The sequence below is a fragment of the Delphinapterus leucas genome, chromosome 15 (assembly GCF_059928025.1).
Source record: "Delphinapterus leucas isolate spDelLeu-1000000601 "Yukka" chromosome 15, BTC_Dleu_Yukka2, whole genome shotgun sequence".
NCBI lineage: Eukaryota > Metazoa > Chordata > Mammalia > Artiodactyla > Monodontidae > Delphinapterus > Delphinapterus leucas.
In genome coordinates, this window is record NC_143143.1 from 6,075,609 (window position 1) to 6,097,433 (window position 21,825).

General features: G+C 50.8%; 1 protein-coding gene across 1 annotated transcript; it reads left to right on the plus strand.

Annotated features, from left to right (window-relative positions):
• The first annotated feature begins 2,711 nt into the window (after positions 1-2,711).
• MYH16 (myosin heavy chain 16) lies at positions 2,712-18,361 on the plus strand. Its single transcript, XM_089895686.1, has 14 exons — positions 2,712-3,212; positions 4,090-4,207; positions 5,479-5,606; positions 5,982-6,178; positions 7,717-7,849; positions 8,893-9,109; positions 10,261-10,397; positions 10,490-10,593; positions 12,602-12,794; positions 13,953-14,156; positions 15,112-15,237; positions 16,144-16,314; positions 16,849-17,049; positions 18,091-18,361. The coding sequence occupies exons 1-14, from the start codon at positions 2,820-2,822 to the stop codon at positions 18,289-18,291; spliced, it is 2,523 nt and encodes an 840-aa protein (XP_089751812.1). The 5' UTR covers positions 2,712-2,819; the 3' UTR covers positions 18,292-18,361.
• Positions 18,362-21,825: the final 3,464 nt, after the last annotated feature.

Below are 21,825 nucleotides of genomic sequence, written 5' to 3' on the forward strand. Positions count from 1 at the left end.
GTCTTTCATTTTGCCCGTAGCAGTGTTAGCAATATCTAGCACTTCCTGGATGGCACCCGGCGCCAGGCACTCTGCTGAGGGCTTCATGTGTATCAGTGCATGTCCCCTGAACCTGCTTTGTACCAGGCACTGTGCTCAGCTCGGAGGATTAGGGAGGGAGGAGCAGGTGCTTCCCTGTTCTCAGGGAGTTCCCAGCCTCACACAGGGCCTGCTGGGCGCTGGGAAGGACACAGGTACTAAGCAATGCACCCACCCCAGAGGTCAGGGAGTCTTTGCAGAAACCTGAAAATTGGGCTCTCAAAGATCACAAAGAGTTGAGGGGATATGTTAGCAATATCACCCTGGTAATAACATGGAGCACATGTGGGGTGGAGAAAGCAGGAAGACAACTACTGCAATAGTCCAAGCATAAACCGGAACTGAGTAAGAGGCTGAAGGGATGGAGATAAGGAGGCAGGTAAGGAAAGCTTTTAGGGGGCAGAATTTGGACAATGCATCTTTTTAAAAAATATTTATTTATTTATTTATTTAATTATATGGTTGTGCCGGGTCTTAGTTGTGACAGGTGGGCTCCTTAGTTGTGGCACATGGTCTCCTTAGTTGTGGTATGCAAACTCTTAGTTGCAGCATGCATGTGGGACCTAGTTCCCCCAGCAGGGATCAAACCCAGGCCGCCTGCATTGGAAGCACAGAGTCTCATCCACTGTGCCACCAGGGAAGTCCCCTGGACAACGCATCTTTGAAGTACATTTTGCTAGGGCAATTCTAAAGTACCACAGGCTGCCAAGAGGGCGTGTGCAGCTAAATCTGCATCTCAGCACATTTCTTGGGAGGCACACCCAGAAGGTGCGGGTGACCCTGCCCATCCTCCCCACCTGCTTGGTCTCTGGCATCTTACCTCTCACACGTGGCTCTTGACACGTGGAACTCACATCAGGAGACAGCCTTTTGCAGAAAGATTTTGGAGGAACGTTTTCCCTAAAAAGGCCAAGCATCTGTGTGATTCTGGAGCCCCCAGACTGTAAGCTGCACCAGAGCAGTGACTTCTGTCCGTTTTGTTCACTGATGTGTCCCTGGAGCCCCAGACAATGTCTGGCACCAGGAGGGACTCAACAAATTGAAGGCAAATTAATAAATGCACAAGTGAATGAATGAGTGAGTGAAAAACCAGTGGAGCAAATCCTGGGGCTCTGTAGGGCGACTCATCTGTAGGGTGAGAAGGCCAGGGGTCAGGGCTGAGTGTGTCTCAGCAGGGTCAAGGTCTCCCCCGGCAGCCCCAGCTCCATTCCCGTGCCAGCTTGCTGGTCTAGCCTCAGAGCTTTTCCTCAGGAGGTCAAACCTTCTCTTGCAGGAGAGATATGGAAATCAATTCTGTCAACTCTAAATATGAGGATGAGCAGTCTCTGAATTCCACGCTGCAGCGGAAACTAAAGGAACACCAGGTCTGTCTGTGCGGGATGGAGGAGAGCCAGATCCTCTTTTGAAATGCACTGGCCTGCACCTTTGCTCACATCAGCTGATCTGCTGCTGCCGCAGAGTCCTCAGAGACTGACTGATGTCCACCTCATGCTGGGATAAATTCCAAGTCCCCACAGTGGCCACAGGGCCCTCCACAATAGCCCCTGCTCCCTCCCTGGCTTGTCACCCACCGTTCCCCCACCATTCCGTTCAGCCCCTCTGGCCCCTTGCGGGGTCTCACACACCCCAGCCTCCCTCCTGCCTCAGGACCATTGCACACACTCTCTGTGGCCCGCTTCCCTCTGCTTTTGACAGCGTCCCGCATACACTTAGCTGCCTTCCATCATTTTCATTCTAAAAGGCCAGTAGGTGGGTCTCTAACTTCACCCAGGAGAGATAAATGCCCCGCTCTGTCTGCCCTTTTGCCTGCTAGGCCCGAATCGAGGAACTGGAGGAAGAGCTGGAGGCTGAGAGGGCAATGAGAGCCAAGGTAAGTGAGATGCGTCTACGCTTCCTCCCTCCTTTCCTGAGGCAAAGGACCCAGTGAAGCCACAATCCAACAACGAGCAGAAACTCCTGTTGAGAAACCAGTAGGGAGGAGGATGGGGTTCCGGTTGGAAAGGACTTGTTGTTTCTTGAGCACCTACTGTGTGCCAGGCACTGTGCTACATGTGCCCATTAATGACAACGTAAGAGGCACAGATGCTCTTTGTTGTGCGGTCCAAGGAGAGTGGGCAATGTTAGCCTGGGGACTGGAAGACTGCATTCAACAGGCTGAGGCGGGAGGAGTTTCTAGGCAAAGGGAATCAAATAGCACTTATGTGCACAGGTACAAAGGTGTGAAAGGAAGAGCCAGGAGTGGAGGGATCCTGTAGGGAGATGGATCGTAACACACCTAACCCCAGCTTCAGCCCAGCTGGGCTGGGTGGCAGGATGGGCACTAAGGCCCCCCCAGTGCAGGGAAGAGGACAGACAGCATCCTCTGCTGAGTGTGGGGGAGTGACGGGCAGAGTGCAGAGCTCCCCAAGCGCAGGCCCCTGGCCTCACAGACGCCACGTGGTGATCACAATCCTTATCAGAGAAACAGGGGTTCTTGGACGGCCAAGGTCAGTGTCATCCCATCTCCCCCCAGGTGGAGAAACAACGCAGTGACCTGTCCCGAGACCTCGAAGACCTCAGTGACAGGCTGGAAGAGGCTGGGGGAGCCACATCTGCTCAGGTACCATCCTCGGGGTGTCCAGGAACCCCGATTCCTGCCTGCCTGCCTGCATGGAGAAACAAATGCTGGACGATGAGCAGGGGGATAAGGACCAGTTAGTTCCTGCTGAATTCCCAGGGCTCCCTTGAGGAGAAACCAATCAATGATAAAGAATAGGCAAGAGGGGGCTGGTTCAGTCCACTTTCTTCTGGGGCTCCTCGGTTCAGTGGATGCAGGTGGGATTTGGACTGAATGCCCCAGGGAGGCCAGCACCGGCCAGCCCGCAAGCCCTTCTTCTGCTCCGCCCCAGATCGAGCAGAACCGCAAGCGGGAGGCCGAGCTGCTGAAGCTGCGGCGGGAGCTGGAGGAGGCGGCCCTGCAGAGCGAGGCAGCGGCCTCCACACTGCGCAAGAAGCACACAGACTCCATGGCCGAGCTGACCGAGCACGTGGAGAACCTGCAGAGGGTCAAGTCCAAGCTGGAGAAGGACAAGCAGGTCATGAAGGCCGAGATCGACGACCTCAACGCCAGCGTGGAGACCATACAGAAGTCCAAGGTGAGGGGGGACACCCCGCAGAGCCTTCACGAATAATATCCCCTGAGTCCCCCGACAGGCCCGAGGTCCATTCTAGATGCTGTGAAGGGAACCAAGATGGACCTGTCACAGACCCCACTGGCTGTGTGTATAACCTCGGCCAAGGTGCACAACCTAACCGTGCCTCGGTTTCCCCATCTGTAAAATGGGGAATAATGATAATCCCCACCTCATAGTGCTGTTGTTAGGGCTACGACAGTTCCTGGCACGTAAGAAAAGCTCAATAAATGTGAGCTATTAGGATCATCATGACATTAGTATGACTATATCCTCCAGGAGTTGGAGACTTAGTAGGAGAAACAATCATCGCCACGATGAAAAAGTGATATGTGGCAAGAAAGAAAATTAAGTACAATTAAAGTAAGCCACTCAACATGCATTTATCCAGCCCCTGCCACAGGAAGAGTCTTCTTGTGACACAAGGGAAGTGGCGGGTGGTGCTCCAAAGGTGAGCAGGGATGATGCTTTGGGGGTCCAGGTCCCAGCCAACTAGTGTCTCCAAACTTCAGACACTCACGAGGCATCTTCGTAGTTCCTGTTTTATCTGCAGAGGCCTGCTCTAATGCTGGTATTTTTCCTTAAATTAACTGGCTCCCGGCATTTTCCTATCGAGTGAGGTCAGCAGGGGCCCAGAAGTGAGGGGCTGTGTGCCAACCCAAAGGCTCTGGGCTTACGTTGATAGAAAATGGTGAGCCACTGGAGGTTTCTGAGACAGGGATGTTCTAGAAGGATGAGGTAGGTGGCCTGGGAGGCTGCACTAGGGCAGCGCAGCTGGGAAGCAGGGAGGGCCTGGCCTGGTCCTCCCCATTTCCCCACTGGGTTCGTTCTCCCTGAGCAGATGAATGCCGAGGCCCACGTTCGAAAGCTGGAAGATAACTTATCAGAGGCCAATGCCAAGGTGGCTGAGCTGGAGCGGAACCAGGCGGAAATCAACGCCATCAGGACCCGCCTCCAAGGTGAGCTCTCCCCTCCCCACAGCTTCCTAAGGAACAGTGCATGGAAAGGAGTGGGGATCCTCAAGGAAACTGAAAGAGTACCTGGGTGCCCTCCCAGAGCTTCCTTGACCTTGGAAAATCCACATCCCCTGTGACTAGACGAGAAGATTTTCTTCCTCCCACTGAGTGCTCCAAGTAACATCTTTACAGTGTAAAACAGGGAACACTGTCCAAAACGTTTTCCTATCAGTTCTCTCAGCCACCCCGTGAGATCAGCAGGAGGAGCAGTAATACCGACAAAACACAATTTTCAAACGTTTTCAAACATGACCTGCCTACTAACGTAAAGCGAACACGTGTCGCTAATGAGGGAACCAGAAAAATGGGAAAACTGCCTTTGAAAAGCACCTGAGGGGGCCGAGATTTACACAGCCAGTCGGGAAAGGAATGTTTCAGTAACTCTGCTGAGTTAGATGCAAAACTGGTTCATGTCCTATGCGGCAATAATACTGCAACCTCTAGGTTTGACTTGGGGTTTTTTCTACCAGAAGAAATTCTCTGCATCTCTAGGTCAAAAATAATTTGCAACTCATCAATATGCAAGTTAACGTCTGACTTCGCAGAGTCTGGGCTCTAAAAAGGGTCAACAGTTAAGTCAAGCAAAGGTGCATGTCCTTCGAGAAGTTAACGCTCCTGAGGCGCACCAGTTAGACAACACTCTCGTTTGACACCAGAGAACCTCCTTTGGCCTTACTTTCCACATTCTGAATACTTTTTAAAATCAATATCCCCATTTGATGGATAAGAAGAGTGAAACTCAGTGAGGTGAAGTGACTTGCCCATGGTCACAAAACCAAAGATACAGGGCAGAACTGGGAACCCTTGCTGGTTCTCTGGCTCATGCACCTTCTCCTGGCCTCTGGCTCCGGAGAGCAGTCTACAAATGACAGGAGTGTAGGTTCTGGGACCGTGACAAATGCATTTTTTTTCCAAAGTAAACACTCTCCGCCCGACTGTTTTCTCCAAACTTCTTTGCTGTATCTCCTGCCAGGGGCTTCGCTATCTGAAGCCGCTTATCCCATGCAAATCACCTGGATGGTGACTACCCTTGGGCACTTGCTCCCCTCCTGGGCCCACTAGATTTGGGCAGCTGATATGGTGGTCGCCCTGCTCCCCATTCCAGCTCAGCTGGCCAAGACACTATACTGATGGGCACTTTGGGAGCAAGGCTTAGGATCTGGCAGGGGAGCTAGTTCTCCACCCAACGCTTCTCCCGTTCCCTTCTCGCCCAGCTGAAAACAGTGAACTGAGCCGGGAATATGAAGAATCCCAGAGCCGGCTTAATCAGATCCTGAGGATAAAGACGTCCCTGACATCACAGGTGGACGATTACAAGAGGCAGCTGGATGAAGAGTCCAAGGTTGGTTTTGGGGTGAGGTAGGGGGTGACAGAGCTGCCTCCTTGAAGAAAGTCATATGTTATGAAGATGTAGAAGGAACATGAAAAATATTTGATTCCACTGCAAGTAAAAGAGTTAACAACAAAACCAGAGTACGCTATATGTGCGACTAAATGAAATTAACGGAATTACGTATCCTTGTGGATAGTAATTGGAAGAAATCAAGGAAAGTTAAACCCTGGTGGTTTGGGTTGTAGACTCCTGTGTCTCCCCCCGCCGCCCCCCGCCCTGCCTTTACCCCGCTGTACTGTTGATCCAACGTCGTGTATCTCTAAGTGATGGCCCTGGGTGCCACAGAGGCTGGGGGGCCCTGACAGGCTGGTCTGGTCACCGCAGTCCCGCAGCACGGCCGTGGTGAGTCTTGCCAACACCAAGCACGACCTGGACCTGCTGAAGGAGCAGCTGGAGGAGGAGCAGGGAGGCAAGTCGGAGCTGCAGCGCCTTGTGTCCAAACTCAACACCGAGGTGACCACCTGGAGGACCAAGTATGAGACGGACGCCATCCAGGGGACCGAGGAGCTGGAGGAGACCAAGTGAGCGTCACCCTGCGCCAGAAGGGCCAGGGAGGCCAGCGGGTTGGCGGGTGGGTGCAAGGTGGAGGTCTGAGCACCACAGCCACAGCTGACGCCAGGGCCACACCCAGGAGAGGGCAGTTCAGGGGCTCCTCTTAAAGGGGGGACGAGTGTCAGGACAGGGAGCCCACTTCGTGCCCTCACCAGGTCACGCACTGCATGCTCCACTGCTTTCAGCTTCCCTCTTCAAGGGCTCTCTTACCTACATCTTCTGCCCAGAAATGCTCAGGCTCCCTGCAGGGAAGTCAGGATGGTGGGGGGGCGGGATCTGCCTCCAGGCAGGGCTTCTCTGCCTCTGAAGTGCTCAGGGAGCTTCCATGGGCCTGGTGGGACTGGGGTGAGGCCCCTCGGTGATGCTGAGAGGACACGGGCCACGCTCCGTGGCAGAGGTCCCCCCTCGGCCAGTTCCCCAGCTCTGTGGCGAATGCCCTCAAGTCCTTTGAGCTTTCTTCCTTCACAAACTAGAGACACAAACGCTCTGCTTGACGGGCCTGAGGAAACAAGAGTGGACACATGAACGTGGCTCAGAGCTGCCCTCTTGCACAAGAGGCTGGCGTGGGTGCCCGTGGGCCAGGGCACCCAGGGAAGGCCTGCGTGTGAGCCCCTGGTGCCAGGCGGGGAGGGAACCTCAGCCTGCCACTGGTGCCTTCCATCCACTGGAATTTGTGGTGACAGCATAAGCGCAGTGCCTTCCAGCTGACATCAATCTTTATCTGGCACTCTTTATTCGCTGAGCCTACACCTGCCTTCCTGCAGCTCCACCTCCTGCCCTCCAGCCCTTTTCTAATATTTTCTATTGAGAGCTACAGGGGCTGCCTGGTCCCACCCCAGGCTCTCACTCCGAGCCAAACCTCAATTTCAAACCCTCCCCTCTCTCTGCCTGGAACCTCTTCCCCAGACACCCACAGGGTCCTGGCCTTTGCACATGTGTCCCCTCCCTGCTTTATTTTCCCATAGTGCTTATGTCACTTTGTTGTGTATTCTGTCCCCCCTCTAGAACAGAAGTTTTTTTTTTATATATAATTAATTATTTATTTATTTTAGGCTGGGTTTATTTATTTTAGGCTGGGTTCAGTCTTCATTGCGGTGGCTTCTCTTGTTGAGGAGCACAGGCTCAGTAGTAGCAGCACATGGACTTAGTTGCTCCACGGCATGTGGGATCTTCCTAGACCAGGGCTCGAACCCGTGTCCCCTGAGTTGGCAGGCGGATTCTTAACCACTGCGCCACCAGGGAAGCCCCTAGAACAGAAGTTTTGAGGGCAGGGATCTTAGTCTGTTTTATTCACTGCTGTTTCCCTAATGCCTAGAATAGGACTTGGCACTGAGTAGAAACAATGAATATTTGTGGCATGGATGACTGGACACTGGTTGCTCTGTGCCAAACACCCGTTTTTATCTGCATCTTTTCCATTGTGACACCAGAGCTCAGCGCCATGCTGGGCTCCCCTGCCCGTGGGTGCCTATGTTTCCTTGATGGCCTCTCTTGCTCTCATCCACAGGAGAAAACTGGCCGCCAGGCTCCAGGAGGCAGAAGAGACGGCTGAAGCCGCCCAGGCCCGAGCCGCCTCCCTCGAGAAAAACAAACAGAGACTCCAGGCAGAAGTTGAGGACCTCACCATCGACTTGGAGAAGGTCAGAGGGCCAAATGCTCCAAGGCTGACCATTTGCTGGGTCCAACAGCCCACGGGAAGCTGGATGAGACTGTCACATGTTGGGTTAGCAAGAAGGAACAGGTGGCCCAAGAGGGTGGAGGACAGGGTTTGCAGTCAGGCCCACTGTCCACTGCTTGAACGTGTGTCAGCATGCTCATGATTCTGAGATCTTAACTCAACCAGCCACTATTTAAATAGGTCCGTGACAAGGATAAAACTCAGTCCCAGGAAGTCCAGGAAGCTATTGCCCCTGTTCCCCTTCCTCTTCTGCAAACCATGTTCCACACACTTTGTGTGGCTAAATATTCCCGTTTGCATCCCTAGTTCAGACTGATTCGCCAGTCTTTAGCAAAATTAAATAAGATTTCCACTGGCACACACCAACCCAGTCTTGGTCCAGATAAGGTCATAGCCATGTGAGAGGCTTTGGGGGGAAAAAGTCCTAAAACCGCAAGGTTTTTGCTCCCTCCAAATTAAGAAGTTAAGCAGAAAAAAAAAAGAAGAAATTAAGCAGAAATTTACAACGTCTAATATCGTGCAGCAGCAAATACACAGTTGCGGGGAGTTATGAAAAAGATGGAAGGACTATGAGAATAATATCTAAGAATAATGAGCTTTGATGCACAAGAAAAATAATACCCACCCATCTCTGAGTTGGGCAATGATATATATTAGTATGTCATAGAGAAATACGTTATGGGGAGTTAGGCGAACGTCATAAATCTGGGAAGGCTGTTGTGGCCCAGATCCCTCCTTTTACGCCTGAGAAAACCCTCACCTGGGAAGATAAGGTGGGCGGCCCAAGGTCACATGTCTAGTAGTAGATGTTTTGGAACCCAAACATAATTATTTCTGGACTCCCTATTCTGTGCTTGTGCCACAAATGTTGAATTCTATCCCCATTCGAAGAAGTCTGGGGTCACCAGAGTTACTGGAGAGGTAGAGGGAAGGAAGGGAGGGGGCAGAAGGAGGGGAAAGGCACAGGAAAGGCAGACCCCTGACACCATCCCCTGCTCGCCCCAGGCCAACGCCGCGGCCGCAGCCCTGGACAAGAAGCAGCGGGTCTTTGACAAGATGCTGGCTGAGTGGCAGCAGAAGTGCGAGGAGCTGCAGGTGGAGGTGGACACCTCCCAGAAGGAGTGCCGCATGTACATGACCGAGAGCTTCAAGATCAAGACCGTCTACGAGGAGTGCCTGGAGCACCTGGAGTCGGTGAAGAAGGAGAACAAGACCCTGCAGGGTGAGTCTGGGGGCAGGTGGACAGGCCTGCAGGGACAAGGACACAGCCGGACCCCCCCCTCCCGTCATGGGTCTGAGCACCCAGCGCATAGTAGGAGCACAATCAGTGTTTGCTGACTGGCTGGCAAGCACTTGGTCAAAGCATGTGGGCATTCAGCAGTATAACTTCAGGCAGGTGAGTTACCTAGTTCTTCTGTGCCTCATCTGTAAAATGGGGAAATAATACTGCCTTCCGTGTAAGGCTGTTGCGATAATGAAATAAGATAAAAATGTCTTAAGTCTTCGCTCGGTAGAGTAGCTAGTCAAATAAGGGCTCAGGAGATTTTAGATATTGAGCCCTTCCATCTACCGTATGTAAATAATATGTGTATGCATATGTGTTTCTTACATATAGGAGTCTCAGGCTGAAATTTCATTCTGTTGGATATTGCTTGAAAAGTGTTGGTTATCTAATCTTGCCACATGAAATTTGTATTATTTGTTTCTGTGGTTTTCCTAAACACAAACTCAGTGTTCAAGAGATGTCACTTTTTTCCATTTTTGAAGAACTGTTTTGGGGTCCCTGTTCTGCTGAGCAGCAGAAATGAAAACTCAGCCAATGCAGGGTTTCCTCAATCTGGGCTGCCCCACCCTGCTTCCTCCCCAGGGTTGTATTTGAGTCCTGGTGGGGGCGGGGGAGTTGATGTAGCATCACTGCAATGGAGGGTAGAAAAAGATGGTCCTTGATTGTCCCCAAAGCTGCCCAAGGTCCTATGAGTCACTCCCAGAGGAGCTCTCTGCTTACAGGAGATAATCTTGAGAGTCAACTGTTTGAGGCCTCTGCTTTCTTAATTTCAGAAGTGTAAGTACTGAAGGACTTGGGCATAAAGTAAATACAAGTTAAAGATTGGGGAGGAAGAGCTGAACCAGATATAGGTTGACTGGACTAGGAGAGAAAGGAAAAGAGGAGGGGGGGTTATGATCAGGTGCTGCTGAGGGTCCCTGCCTACCACCCCCTATCAGCTCCTGGTGCAGGTGAGAAAAGATAGAGGAATAATTGTGTCACATGCCATTACCCCGGGAAGCCGATAGTCCTCATGCTTCTTGTTAACAAAATATTCTTCTTGTTAACAAGAATATTGCTTCTTGTTAACAAGAATATTCCTTTCTCAGAGGAGATAAAGGAACTGATTGATCAGCTGGGTGAGGGAGGACGGAGTATACATGAGCTGCAGAAAATGAAGAAAAAGTTGGAGATTGAGAAGGAAGAACTCCAGGTGGCCCTGGAGGAAGCTGAGTCTTCCCTGGAGGTAACCATGTGGTCATCACATTGGGGGCTGGACCTTGGCCAGGGACCACACACCTGCTGGGCCAGGAAGACTGATGTTTATATTCCTGGCAGGTTGAAGAGAGCAAGGTGATTCGAATTCAGCTGGAACTGGCTCAGGTGAAAGCTGATATTGACCGGAGAATCCACGAGAAAGAAGAGGAATTTGAAGCTACGAGGTATGAGGCTGATGGGACAGGAGACTGAGTCTAGGTAGCATGATGGAGCAGAGTCCAGAAACCTGGGTCTCTGCCACATACCAGTCATGTGTGAGCTTGGGCAATTTAGGTGAGCCTCTCTGAACCTGTTTCCTCATCTGTGAAATGGTAATAATGATGGTACCTCATACTAATATGGCACTCTCTGGTGTGCACTTAGAAATATAGTACTTTAGTGATTCATCACAAAACCCCATGAGATAATAACCCAATTCAAAAATGGGTAGTGAAGTAAATCAGAAGGAGAAAGACAAATACCACATGATATCACTTACATGTGGAATCTGAAATATACAAATGAACTTATTTACAAAACAGAAATAGACTCAGAGACGTAGATAACAGACTTGTGGTTGCCAAGGGGGAGGGGAGGTGGGGGAGAGATGGATTGAGAGTTTGATATTAGCAGATGCAAACATACAGAATGGATAAACAAGGTCCTACTGTATAGCACAGGGAACTATAGTCAATATCCTGTAATAAACCATAATGGAAAAGAACATGAAAAAGAATGTATATATATGTATTACTGAATCACTTTCCTGTACAGCAGAATTAACACACTGTAAATCAACGGTACTTCAATAAAATTTTTTTTTTAAAAAAATGGGTAAAGGACTCAAATAGACATTTCTCCAAAGAAGATATACAAATGGCCAACAAGTACATGGAAAGATGCTCAGTATCGTTAGTCATTAGGGAAATACAAATCAAAACTACAAGATACCACCTCTCTTCCATTAGGATAGCTACTATCCAAAAAACAGAAAATAACAAGTGTTGGCAAGGATGTGGAGAAACTGGAACCCTTGTACACTGTTGGTGGGAATGTAATATAATGGTACAGCTGCTGTGGAAAACAGTATGGAGATTCCTCAAATTTTTTTAAATAGAATTACCATATGATCCAGCAATTCCACTTCTGAGTATATACCCAGAAGAATTAAAATCAGGGTCTCAAAGAGATATCTGTGCACCCAAGTTCACTGCAGCATTATTCATAATAGCAAAAATGGGGAAGCAACCAAAATGCCCAGTGATGAATGGATACACAAAATGTGGTCCATCCATACAGTGGAATATTATTCAGCCTTAAAAAGGAAGGAGATTCTGACACATGCTATAACATGAATGAAACTTGAGGACATTATGCTAAGTGAAATAAGCCAGTCACAAGAAGACAAATACTGTATGATTCCATTTATATGAAGTACTTAGAGTAGCCATTTGATTATAGCCATCCTGGTGGACGTGAATTGCATTTCCATGATGGCTAATGATGCTGAGCATCTTTTATGTGCTTATTGACCAGCTATATGTCTGATTTGGAGAAATGCCCATTCAAGTTCTTTCCCAAAAACTGGGTTATTTATCTTTTTATTGTTGATTTTAAGAGTTCTTTATTTATTCTGGATACTAGACTCTTATCAGATATATGATTTGCAAATATTTTCTCCCATTCTGTGGGTTGTCTTTTCACTTTATTGATAATATCCTTTGAAGCACAAAAGTCTTAAATTTTGATGAAGTCCAATTTATCTGTTTTTTCTTTGGTCACTTAACTGTTGCTTTGAAAAGAGAGATTCTGACCTGTATAGCCAAAGCTCACATTTTATAATGAAAACAAACAGCGGAGACCTTAGCATCTGGCCTTGAATTGACTCCATTGTGGACTAAAGGGTGATCTTTGGCGTGTTTTTCATCATGTTGGAGCCTCAGTTTCCTTGCCAGGCTGTTTTGCATATTAAATGAATTGAGATCACAAAGACACATGGTAAACATCGACCTTCCATTCCTTTTCCCAAAGGATGATGCTCCCCCACTTAAAGACTTTAAGAGGAGATACAGTTTAATCTCACAGCATGGTAGCCGTATCCACATTATTGCTGAGATTTCTTATCTAGAGAGGTTTAGCACATCCTGAACAGTGGACCCAGTACGCCAAGGCCTTCTCTGCTTGGACTTGCAGGAAGAACCACCAGAGGGCCATCGAATCCTTGCAGGCCAGCCTGGAGGCGGAGGCCAAGGGCCGGGCAGAGGCACTTCGGCTCAAGAAGAAGATGGAGACAGACCTGAATGAGATGGAAATCCAGCTGGACCACGCCAACAAGAACAACAGCGAACTTGTGAAGACGCTGAAAAGGCTGCAACAGCAAATCAAGGTAGCAATCTGGAAGCAGGAAGAACTAATCACAAAGCCAGCCATCCCCGAGCCTGCAGGCTCACTGGGAGCTAATGACATGCCTGTCCAGCCAGGATAAAGGCACGAGAGCGAGAACGTGGGGTGGCTGGCAGTCTAGGGAGCAGGAGACTTGGGGACTGTATAAATGAGAGACCCCAACTACCAAGATCCGTATCCTGGACCACTGGAAAGGGGGAAGGAGGGAATCAGGAATTTGGGCCTGTCTTGCTTTTTAAAATCATTTTTGACTTATTAGAAATGATTACAGACACAGAAAAATAAAGAACATAACAAACACCCATATACCGACCACTCATCTTAAATAGAGTTGAAGGCCTGCTTTATCACTTGCTGTCATCAGCCTGGTCTGTAGCACATGCATAGCTGGACCCACGCATTCAACATGTGTTTACTGGAGCCCTGCCCTGGCCAGGCACTGTATTAGGTGCTAGGGGTACAAGAATGGATAAAACAAACAAACTTCCCTGCAGACAAATAATAAGCAACAAATAAATAAAACTGTAGTATTAAAACTGGTGAGAGGGCTTCCCTGGTGGCGCAGTGGTTGAGAGTCCGCCTGCCGATGCAGGGGACACGGGTTCGTGCCCCGGTCCGGGAAGATCCCACATGCCGCGGAGCAGCTAGGCCCGTGAGCCATGGCCGCTAAGCCTGCGCGTCCAGAGCCTGTGCTCCGCAATGGGAGAGGCCACAACAGTGAGAGGCCCGCGTACAGCAAAAAAAAAAAAAAATTGTGAGAAGTGCTATGGAGAAAGAACAAGAAAGACAGGAGAAGGGAGACGGGAATTAGCCAGGGCAGGGTGTAATTGTCAAAGGTCACTGAGGAAGGCCTCCTTGAGAAGACCCTGCTGGAAACACCAGGTCCTCGTCATCAGGAAATCCTTGACCTCATGCTGATCAGGCTGGACAGATCCTCCAGACACCTGGGCCCTGCATCAACCAGACCCTGAACTCCCCAGGGCAGGGCTGCACTTTGCACTCTCTTCCCCTGTGGCCTGCACCTCCCCACCTTCACCCCAGCTCCCCGCTGAGCCTGGTCCAGGAAGGTCATAGCACCCTCAGGCCTGGGCAACCCCTGGCCGTGGGAGAAGGGCTCAGGCCAGGGTCTCTCATCCGCCAGGACCTGCAGATCCAGATGGACGAAGACGCCCGGCAGCACGAGGAGCTGCGGGAACAGTACAACCTGCAGGAACGGCGCCTGAGCCTGCTGCAGACGGAGATGGATGAGGTGCGCTCGGCCCTGGAGGGCAGCGAGCGCTCCCGCAAGCTGCTGGAGCAGGAGGTGGTGGAGGTCACCGAGCGGCACAACGAGCTCAACGTCCAGGTGGGGGCAGCTACCGGCCATGTGGACTCCCACTCGGGGCGCTGGGGTGAGGCCAGGGCGGCGCCCAAACCTCATGGGCTCCCCTCAAAGGCCCACTCGTCAGATCCTCAGAATGCACCTGCGGAGCTTTCTTTCTGTTGTGGTTAGAAAACAAAAAAACCCATAACATAAAACGTACCATCTTAACCATTTTTCAGTGCAGAGCTTTTCAAGACAGACTCCCACGACTCCCCCCTGGAGATTCTGATCCAGTGAGTCTGTAGTGGGACCCACGGGAATTTAACTTTTAGAAACTCCTCATGAAATTCTGATGATTTAGCCAATTTTAAGGACAACGTTACCACCCCCCATCCCCCCACCCCGCCCAGTGTACTGAAGATAGAACTTCAGAACTGGAAGGGATCTAGAATATTCCAAAGTCCGACATTCGTGGTACAAATGAAAAACTGTGGCCGAGAGTTGAGTGGCTCACCCATGGTCAACACCAGGGACCCCAGCGGTGATGCAGGTGCTTCCTGCCGCTCACAATGCAGTCCTTTACCAGCACGGCTTCATCCTTACTCACCATCTCATGCGAATTCACCGAAAGAAAAAAATGTACATGGGACATATAGGGATTACAACCCCACTTTAGAGATAAAAAGACCAATCCCAGGGGTAAAAAGGAGACACACAGGCAGAAGCACTAGGGCTTGAACCTGGTCTTCCCAGCTCCAAGTTCAGGATTGTACTAGAGATACCACCCACCCCAGGCCTAAATGATGTTCTTCCCAGGCTCCGTGTGATGCAAATTCTAATCTAAAACAGAGAAGAATGCAGGATAGAGACCTTCACCCCAAGCAGGGGGCCCAGGGCCATTTCTTGTTGGGGGTCTGGGAGAGGGTGGCTTTTCCTGGACACAGGAAGGGCTGTGCAGACTCTGGGCTCATGGCAATGTCTTCGTTTCCTCCTCCAGAACCAAAGCCTCCTCGTGGTCAAGCGTAAGCTGGAGTCTGATGTCCAGCGCATCTCCAACGAGCATGAGGAGCTCATCAGTGAGTTCCGCTCGGTCGACGAGAGGGCCAAGAAAGCCATGACAGACGTAAGTGCGTGCACGGCCTGCTGCAGCCGGGCGGGGCCTGGGCACCCTACCCCCACCCCAGCCAGGCCCCCTGCCGGCGACCAGGCCACCCTAGGCAGGGAAGGCCGCCTCCTTTGGTTTCTGAAAAGCCAAGAGATTAGAGCATGAGGCCTGGGGACACAGACCAAAGGAGCCGTTGAAGTGGGCTCATCTGGGCAGGTATTTTGGCAAGGAGAGGAGCCTTGAACCAGCCTTAAGGGGAGGGTTAGTGAAAGGAAGATGGGTGCCGTGCCCAGGGGTTCAGGGCTGGAGGTCAGCAAGGGAGGCCTTCAAGTGTTTTCACCCTAGTATCCCTTTGGGTGCTCAGTGGTGGATGCTACGTGCCCCACTTTAAAGATGAGGAAATACAGATTTTATCGTCAAGCTCCTTAGGCTTGACTGAAATGCCAGGAGCTCAGGAACATTGTTGGTCTTATTTGGTGCTGTGTTCTGAGATCATAGACTGGTACCCGGCACGCTGTAAGCCCGCCATGAATATTTTACACAAGAACAAGTGGGTTAAATGACTGGGGCTGGGTGCAGACCTTGGACTTTCTACTCAGACCTGTGTTTTTCCCGCTGTCTGTGCTGTGCCCCTCATGGAGGAGACAGCAGAGTCTGGCTGGAGAGCGCCGGCTGGCGGGTCCATGGGATTGGGTGGCCTGGGTCTGAGCACAGGCGCCTGCCTCCTCCCGTCACTCGGAGGGATGTGGGAGCGTGGGGCACCCCCTCTACCACACCCCAGCAGCATGTCAGCCAGGGTCCTCTTGTCCACCGCTTGGTGTCCCAGAGGCTGGGAGACAAGGTCCCTCGTCTCTCAAAGGCACTAGGAGCCTGGATGGGAGCCCAGCTCCAGCTCCAGTGCTTCCACCCGCCCCCCCACCCCAGGCTGCCCGCATGGCCGAGGAACTCCGGCAAGAGCAGGACCACTGCATGCACCTGGAGAAAATCAAGAAGAACTACGAGGTCACCATCAAGGACTTGCAGGCCAAGATGGAGGAGGCTGAGCAGCTGGCTCTCAAGGGAGGGAAACGCACAATCATGAAGCTGGAAGCCAGGGTGAGGGCGGCACTGAACCAGAGGGAAAAAGGAGATGGGAAGGGGGTCTTTTCCCCCCCAAAAGTGCCAAGCATCTGATGAGGAGCTGGGCCTCTAATCTATTTCTACAACGGTCTCCTCTCCTCCTCCTCTCCCTGTCACCTTCCCCACAGAGTGTCCTTAGCCCCCAAGCAGAGTGGTTCCCCACATTCTTCCTCTGTCTCTGTTCCCAGTCTCTGTTTCCAACATTACTCCTCTCTTATTACTTACTTAAAACGAGCCTCCATCTTCACCTCATGGAATGTCAGAGCTGGAAGGGCCCAGGGGGTCGGTCACCTTGTCCCACCCCTGCCTCCCCCATTTTCCAGAGGAGGAAACTTGAGGCTCAAGGCATCTGACCACCTGCTGGTGAAAGGCTGAGCCCACCCAACCCTCCTGGGCAGGGCTCACCTCTGGGCAGGAAGTGGACACCTCAACACCCCTGCCCAAGGCCACTGAGCTCTGAAGTTCAAAAACCTGCGTTCCCCCAGCCGCATTCCTCTCCTCCTCCCCCAGATCAAAGAACTGGAGACGGAGCTGGACGGGGAGCAGAAACAGCATGTGGAAACGGTCAAGACGCTGCGGAAGAATGAGCGGCGCCTCAAAGACCTGGTCTTCCAGACGGAGGAGGACCACAAGACCAACCAGCGCATGCAGGAGCTGGTGGAGAAGCTGCAGAACAAGCTGAAGGTCTACAAGCGGCAGATCGAGGAGGCGGTGAGTACCCGCCACGTGGCCCCAATTCTCCCCCCTTCCCAGCCCAGGTTTCCAGCCTTGGTTAGAATGAACCACAGGAGAGGACTCAAGTCTTGGCCAAAAGATGGCTTCTTGTCCACAGCACTTCATCCTCGCTATCACACAGGGAGTGGACTAGACATGACACACTGGAGATAAGAACGTGTAAAAAATGAAAATATCCCGAGAACACCCGTGCTAACTGAAACACCTACTTCGGAGGGATCTAAAGCCAGGGAAGGTCTTGGGTGCCTCCGTCCTGCTTCCACTGCCCCTTGTGGCCTCTCCCTCCTGGTCAGAAGGTTAAACACCAGGACCTTCCCTTTTTTGATCCCCTTGACACAAGGCAGGAAGGCTGATACTCTTAATCTATTTCACAGGTGAGGAAACAGCCCAGAGTAGGGTACTTATGTTATTTCAGTCAAAGTCACATGGTTAGCAAATGGCAGCTTCAAGTCTCAACCCTAGACCGCACGCCCACCTGCCGCCACCATCATCCCCCACCCAGGATGTAGATATTTGACTCTGCTGTCATTTGCCGCCAGTTCTGGGACCACCACGTTGACTCCATCATCCACCCACGCACCTAACACTGTTCCCAAAACGCTCAATAAAGGCCAGGCTTACAGGAAATACGGTTCTAACCAAAATGACACTATTACTCTCTTGGGAAGATGAGGGGGTGGGAAATGTGTGACAGGGGCTCAAGAAAGCACCAAATCCACATCTCCCGTGGTGGGGTACCAATAGCTAATGCCTAAAACCACACATTATAGAAGCCGCAACAGAGCACATTTTATTTAGAAATATGGACGTCAAAGCCAAAAACAATCAGCTAAAAGTGTTGAAGGTGGGTGTCCGTGGTGACCTGGGGGATGCCCCGACCCAGGACTGCTGTGTTTCCTAATAAGCCTTACAGAACGACTGGACTCTTTAAGATGTCCATGTAGAACTGAAAACAATGCACGTTTAGCCAGAACAAGCCAGGTTTATGCCCCATTTTCCACTGTACCTTTGTCACAGGAGGAGCAGGCCAACCAGACCTTGGCTCGCTATAGGAAGACGGTACATGAGCTGGATGACGCCGAGGAGCGGGCCGGCATGGCAGAGACCGCCCTGAACAAGCTGCGCACCAGACACCGCGTGGCTGGCAAAGGCATCACCTCTGTGGAGATCATCCAGGTGTCCAAGACAGGCACCTCCAAAACCCTTGCTGAGGAGTGAGGTGCCACGTGTCCCAGCTCACAGCCAGTAGGTGTGGACTCTATGCTCCAAGTTCACCTCCCCTGCTCTTGCTTTGCTCTTTCCAACTTCTCTGCTTCCTGTCTGCCATGCCCCGACCTTATGCAATGGGGATCCCAAAGCCTCCCCTGTCCCTTCAGCTGCAACACCCCCTCAGCACTCTCAGGTGTGATGCCGTCCACTTGTGTCACAGGTGCTGGTGGTCGTGATGCTCCCCCCATCTGAGTGGAAGCTCTTGGGAGGCAGGTTCCACGTCTGCTGCCCCTTCACACTAGGCCTGGCAGATAGGTGCTCAGTACATGCTTGTTTTCACTGGAGAACTGTAGGGACATTTGCAAGTTTATAGGTGGTGTGTATTCATCTTTCATATCCCCCACAGTATCATCCCTGAGGATTTCATCAATGCTGGCTGAATTCAGGTTTCTAATATCAAGGAAATCATCATCACAACTACCATTTCTTGAGCACTGAGCACCGGTGGGATTTTAGGGGAAATTTTTTTAATAGTCTTTTATTATTTTCCTTAATCCAGAACCAATTGAGAAGAAATACAGGAGACAATTACATAAGAGTCACAATGCTAGTTTTATTATGATACAATTCTAGATTGAGAATTCATGGGTGTCCACCATGAGCATCCTTGTACTTCACCCCAGAATTAAAAGTACCTGCAGAACTGAACAACCACAGCCCTGCTGCCTGGGGAGCAGCCCCTACTCCAAGGGCAGGAATGACCAGAGCTCATCGACCCTGCAGGTAGATCCAAAAGGAGACCAGATGGGGTTCATCCCCGCCTTCCTGGTTCCTTCTTCCAAGCACAGGATAAACCACTCCTCTTCCCATGAGAGGAGCAAGGGAAAGGTGAGAAGCAAAGAACATTATTCTAGAGCAGTGGTTCCCAAAATGTGGTCCTTTGGACCAGCAGCCACCTCAGCATCACCTGGGAAGTTGTTAGAAATGCGAATTCTTGGGCTCCACGCCAGACCTACTGAAGCAGAAGCTCTGGGGGTGGGCCCTGCATTTGAGGTTTAACCAGCCCTCCAGGTGATTCAGACATATGGGCAAGTTTGAGAACCAGTGCTGCAGCAGAAATCTCCCCTTACAGAAACAGGAGCCAGGGAATGCAGGTTTCTTCTGCTTCCACAAGAGCCACACATGTGGTAAATGTTTTTCACTCTAACTTATACCGTGAGGCAGGCATAAGTATCTGCGTTTGCCAGTAAGGAAAATGAGCTCGGGAAGCTCAGCGACGCCCACGGTCACGCAAGCGCTGTGCTGCGGAAAGGCAGGCTGTCCTTGATCTTAATTGCTGTGGAGAGTGACACGGTTACTGTCTGATTAGGATGAACCGGGACAACTCATGATCAAGGACTTGGTTTAGGTTGGGAGGGGCAGGGGTTTGGAGTCTCAGTGCCACGTGCTGGTGTCCAACCTCCACGGATTCTGGGAATTTTTTTCTGGCCTCATGTTCAAGCATCCAGTTGAGTCAGCCCTTGGTGTGGGTAAGGTCCCCCACTCACAGCTCTCTATCTCTCAGGACCGGGTCAGTTTGGGTTTTAGCCAGAAGGGATAACCCCATTGACCTCTGAATTCAAGCTGAGCCTTTTCTCACCATTTGCTTAGGGAGGGAGCAAAAAATAGGACACAGAATCTTCTTTTTAATTCTCTAATTCTTAAATAATGGTTAGCTCAGGAAGTTAAGGAAACCAGAGGCTTGCCTCTGGATGAGTCCTACAATTAACATGTAACCCCCTCCCTGCAGGGCAAAACCCTCAAAGGGGTCCCTTCTTTTGAGCTCCCCTCTTGGTGGGGGTTACTCCTGAGGCCTCCTGCACCACCCAGACTCGGGAGGCATTTCAGCTCCTTCTGCCTGCTAAGTCTTAGCCTCCAGGATTAGGCACCTTGTAAAGCAGATCCCCTGCTCCAGCTTGGTGACTGTTTATTCCTGGGGTCTGCTGGCCCTGGTCCAACTGCTCTGTCTTCATGTCATTGGGTTACAGTCCTGCCAACAGTGCCCAGAGGCAGAGGCCCTGGGGTCTGCTCTCTGTGTCCTGGTCCGTCCTCACTCTTTTACCCCATTTTCCCCTTATCAGTCACAGATATGCCATTGTGGCCATGAGATATTGCAAGCAAACTAGTACATGGGTTAGCACTAAGCCAAAATCCCACAGGAATTTAGTTTTCCAAAGTGGCATTATCTTCAATCACAAATACTGACCAAGCTCTGAATATGGAATAGGCCTGTACTCTGGGATACAGCGATGAATAAGAAACAACATCCTCCCTCGTGGAGCTCAGAATCCAGTGGAGAGGCAGACGCACACAGCAATCACCACAAGGCTGTGAGCGACTGTTCTGCAGTGTTTGCTTCTCACAGGAGGGGATTCCAGGGGAGGAACGACTGGTTCAACCTGAGGTGGCTAGGGAGCAGCTCCATGGAGGACATGACCCGTATGAGAGTCTAGAGCAGCGCCACTCAGTGGGTGGTCCCCATTGCAGAAACTGAGAGGAAGCGTTTAGAAATTTCAAGAGCAATTGGATGCTGCCATGACATCCAAGTGCATGGTCAGTGTATTTCATAAAAGTATTCATCTCAGATAGTAATTAAAATAAACAAAAATGAAAAGTAAAAATAATAGAATCGAAATTAAAAAGAATAAATAAAATGGATCCCTCACCAGGTAGAGAGGGAAAGAAGGGAATTCCAGATAGAAGGCCCAACACATGCAAAAGTGCAGAGGTGGGATGCGCACAAGGGTACAGCATGACTGGAGAAGAGGGGCTCAGGATGAGGTCAGAGTGCTGGACAGGGTGGGAGACAAAGCTGGTGGGACAGGCGTGGGGGGTGGGTGTAAAGGGCCCTGCTGGGAGCAAGTGTTCCATAATCTCCATAAGGAAATCTTGCTAATTTTTAAAATCCATTTGTGGGATGTGATGAGTAGTAGCTTTTCTTTCTTGGGAAGACACATCAAGTTGGCAAAAGAAGCCTCTTGGCCCCTCATGAGACATTGCAGACAAGTGCACGGTGAGCATTGCATCCCAGGGCATCGCACTCTGGCCCTCTCAATGGCCCGACTAGAGTTCAGGCCTACCTGGGCATGCCAGGCCCAAAGAAGGTGTCCCTAAACCCTCACAACCTAGCAGAGAATGAGCCAGGTATGGCCCAGTGGTGTCCATTACAAGGAAGGAAACCTGTGCAGAAGCAGCCCAGGAACCTGAGGGCACTGTCTTTCTAGCAAGAAGGGGTCAAAGATGTCAGAATTTCCAGCTCTGGTCCATAAGGGTCTTCTCACCCTCTCTCTCTTTTTTCTTCCAGGGTGACACAGATCACAACAGCAGACCACTGAGAGGAAAAATATATGAAAATGGAAAACTGGGTCTATCCTGAGAATGTTTACTATGCAAAGGAAAGTACAAGCCAGAAAGAGATAGGTGCAAAAGAATAAAGATAGCTGTGGGGGAGATGGGCTTGGGGATGTAAATACCCAGCCATTACAGGAATTTAAATTAGCATGG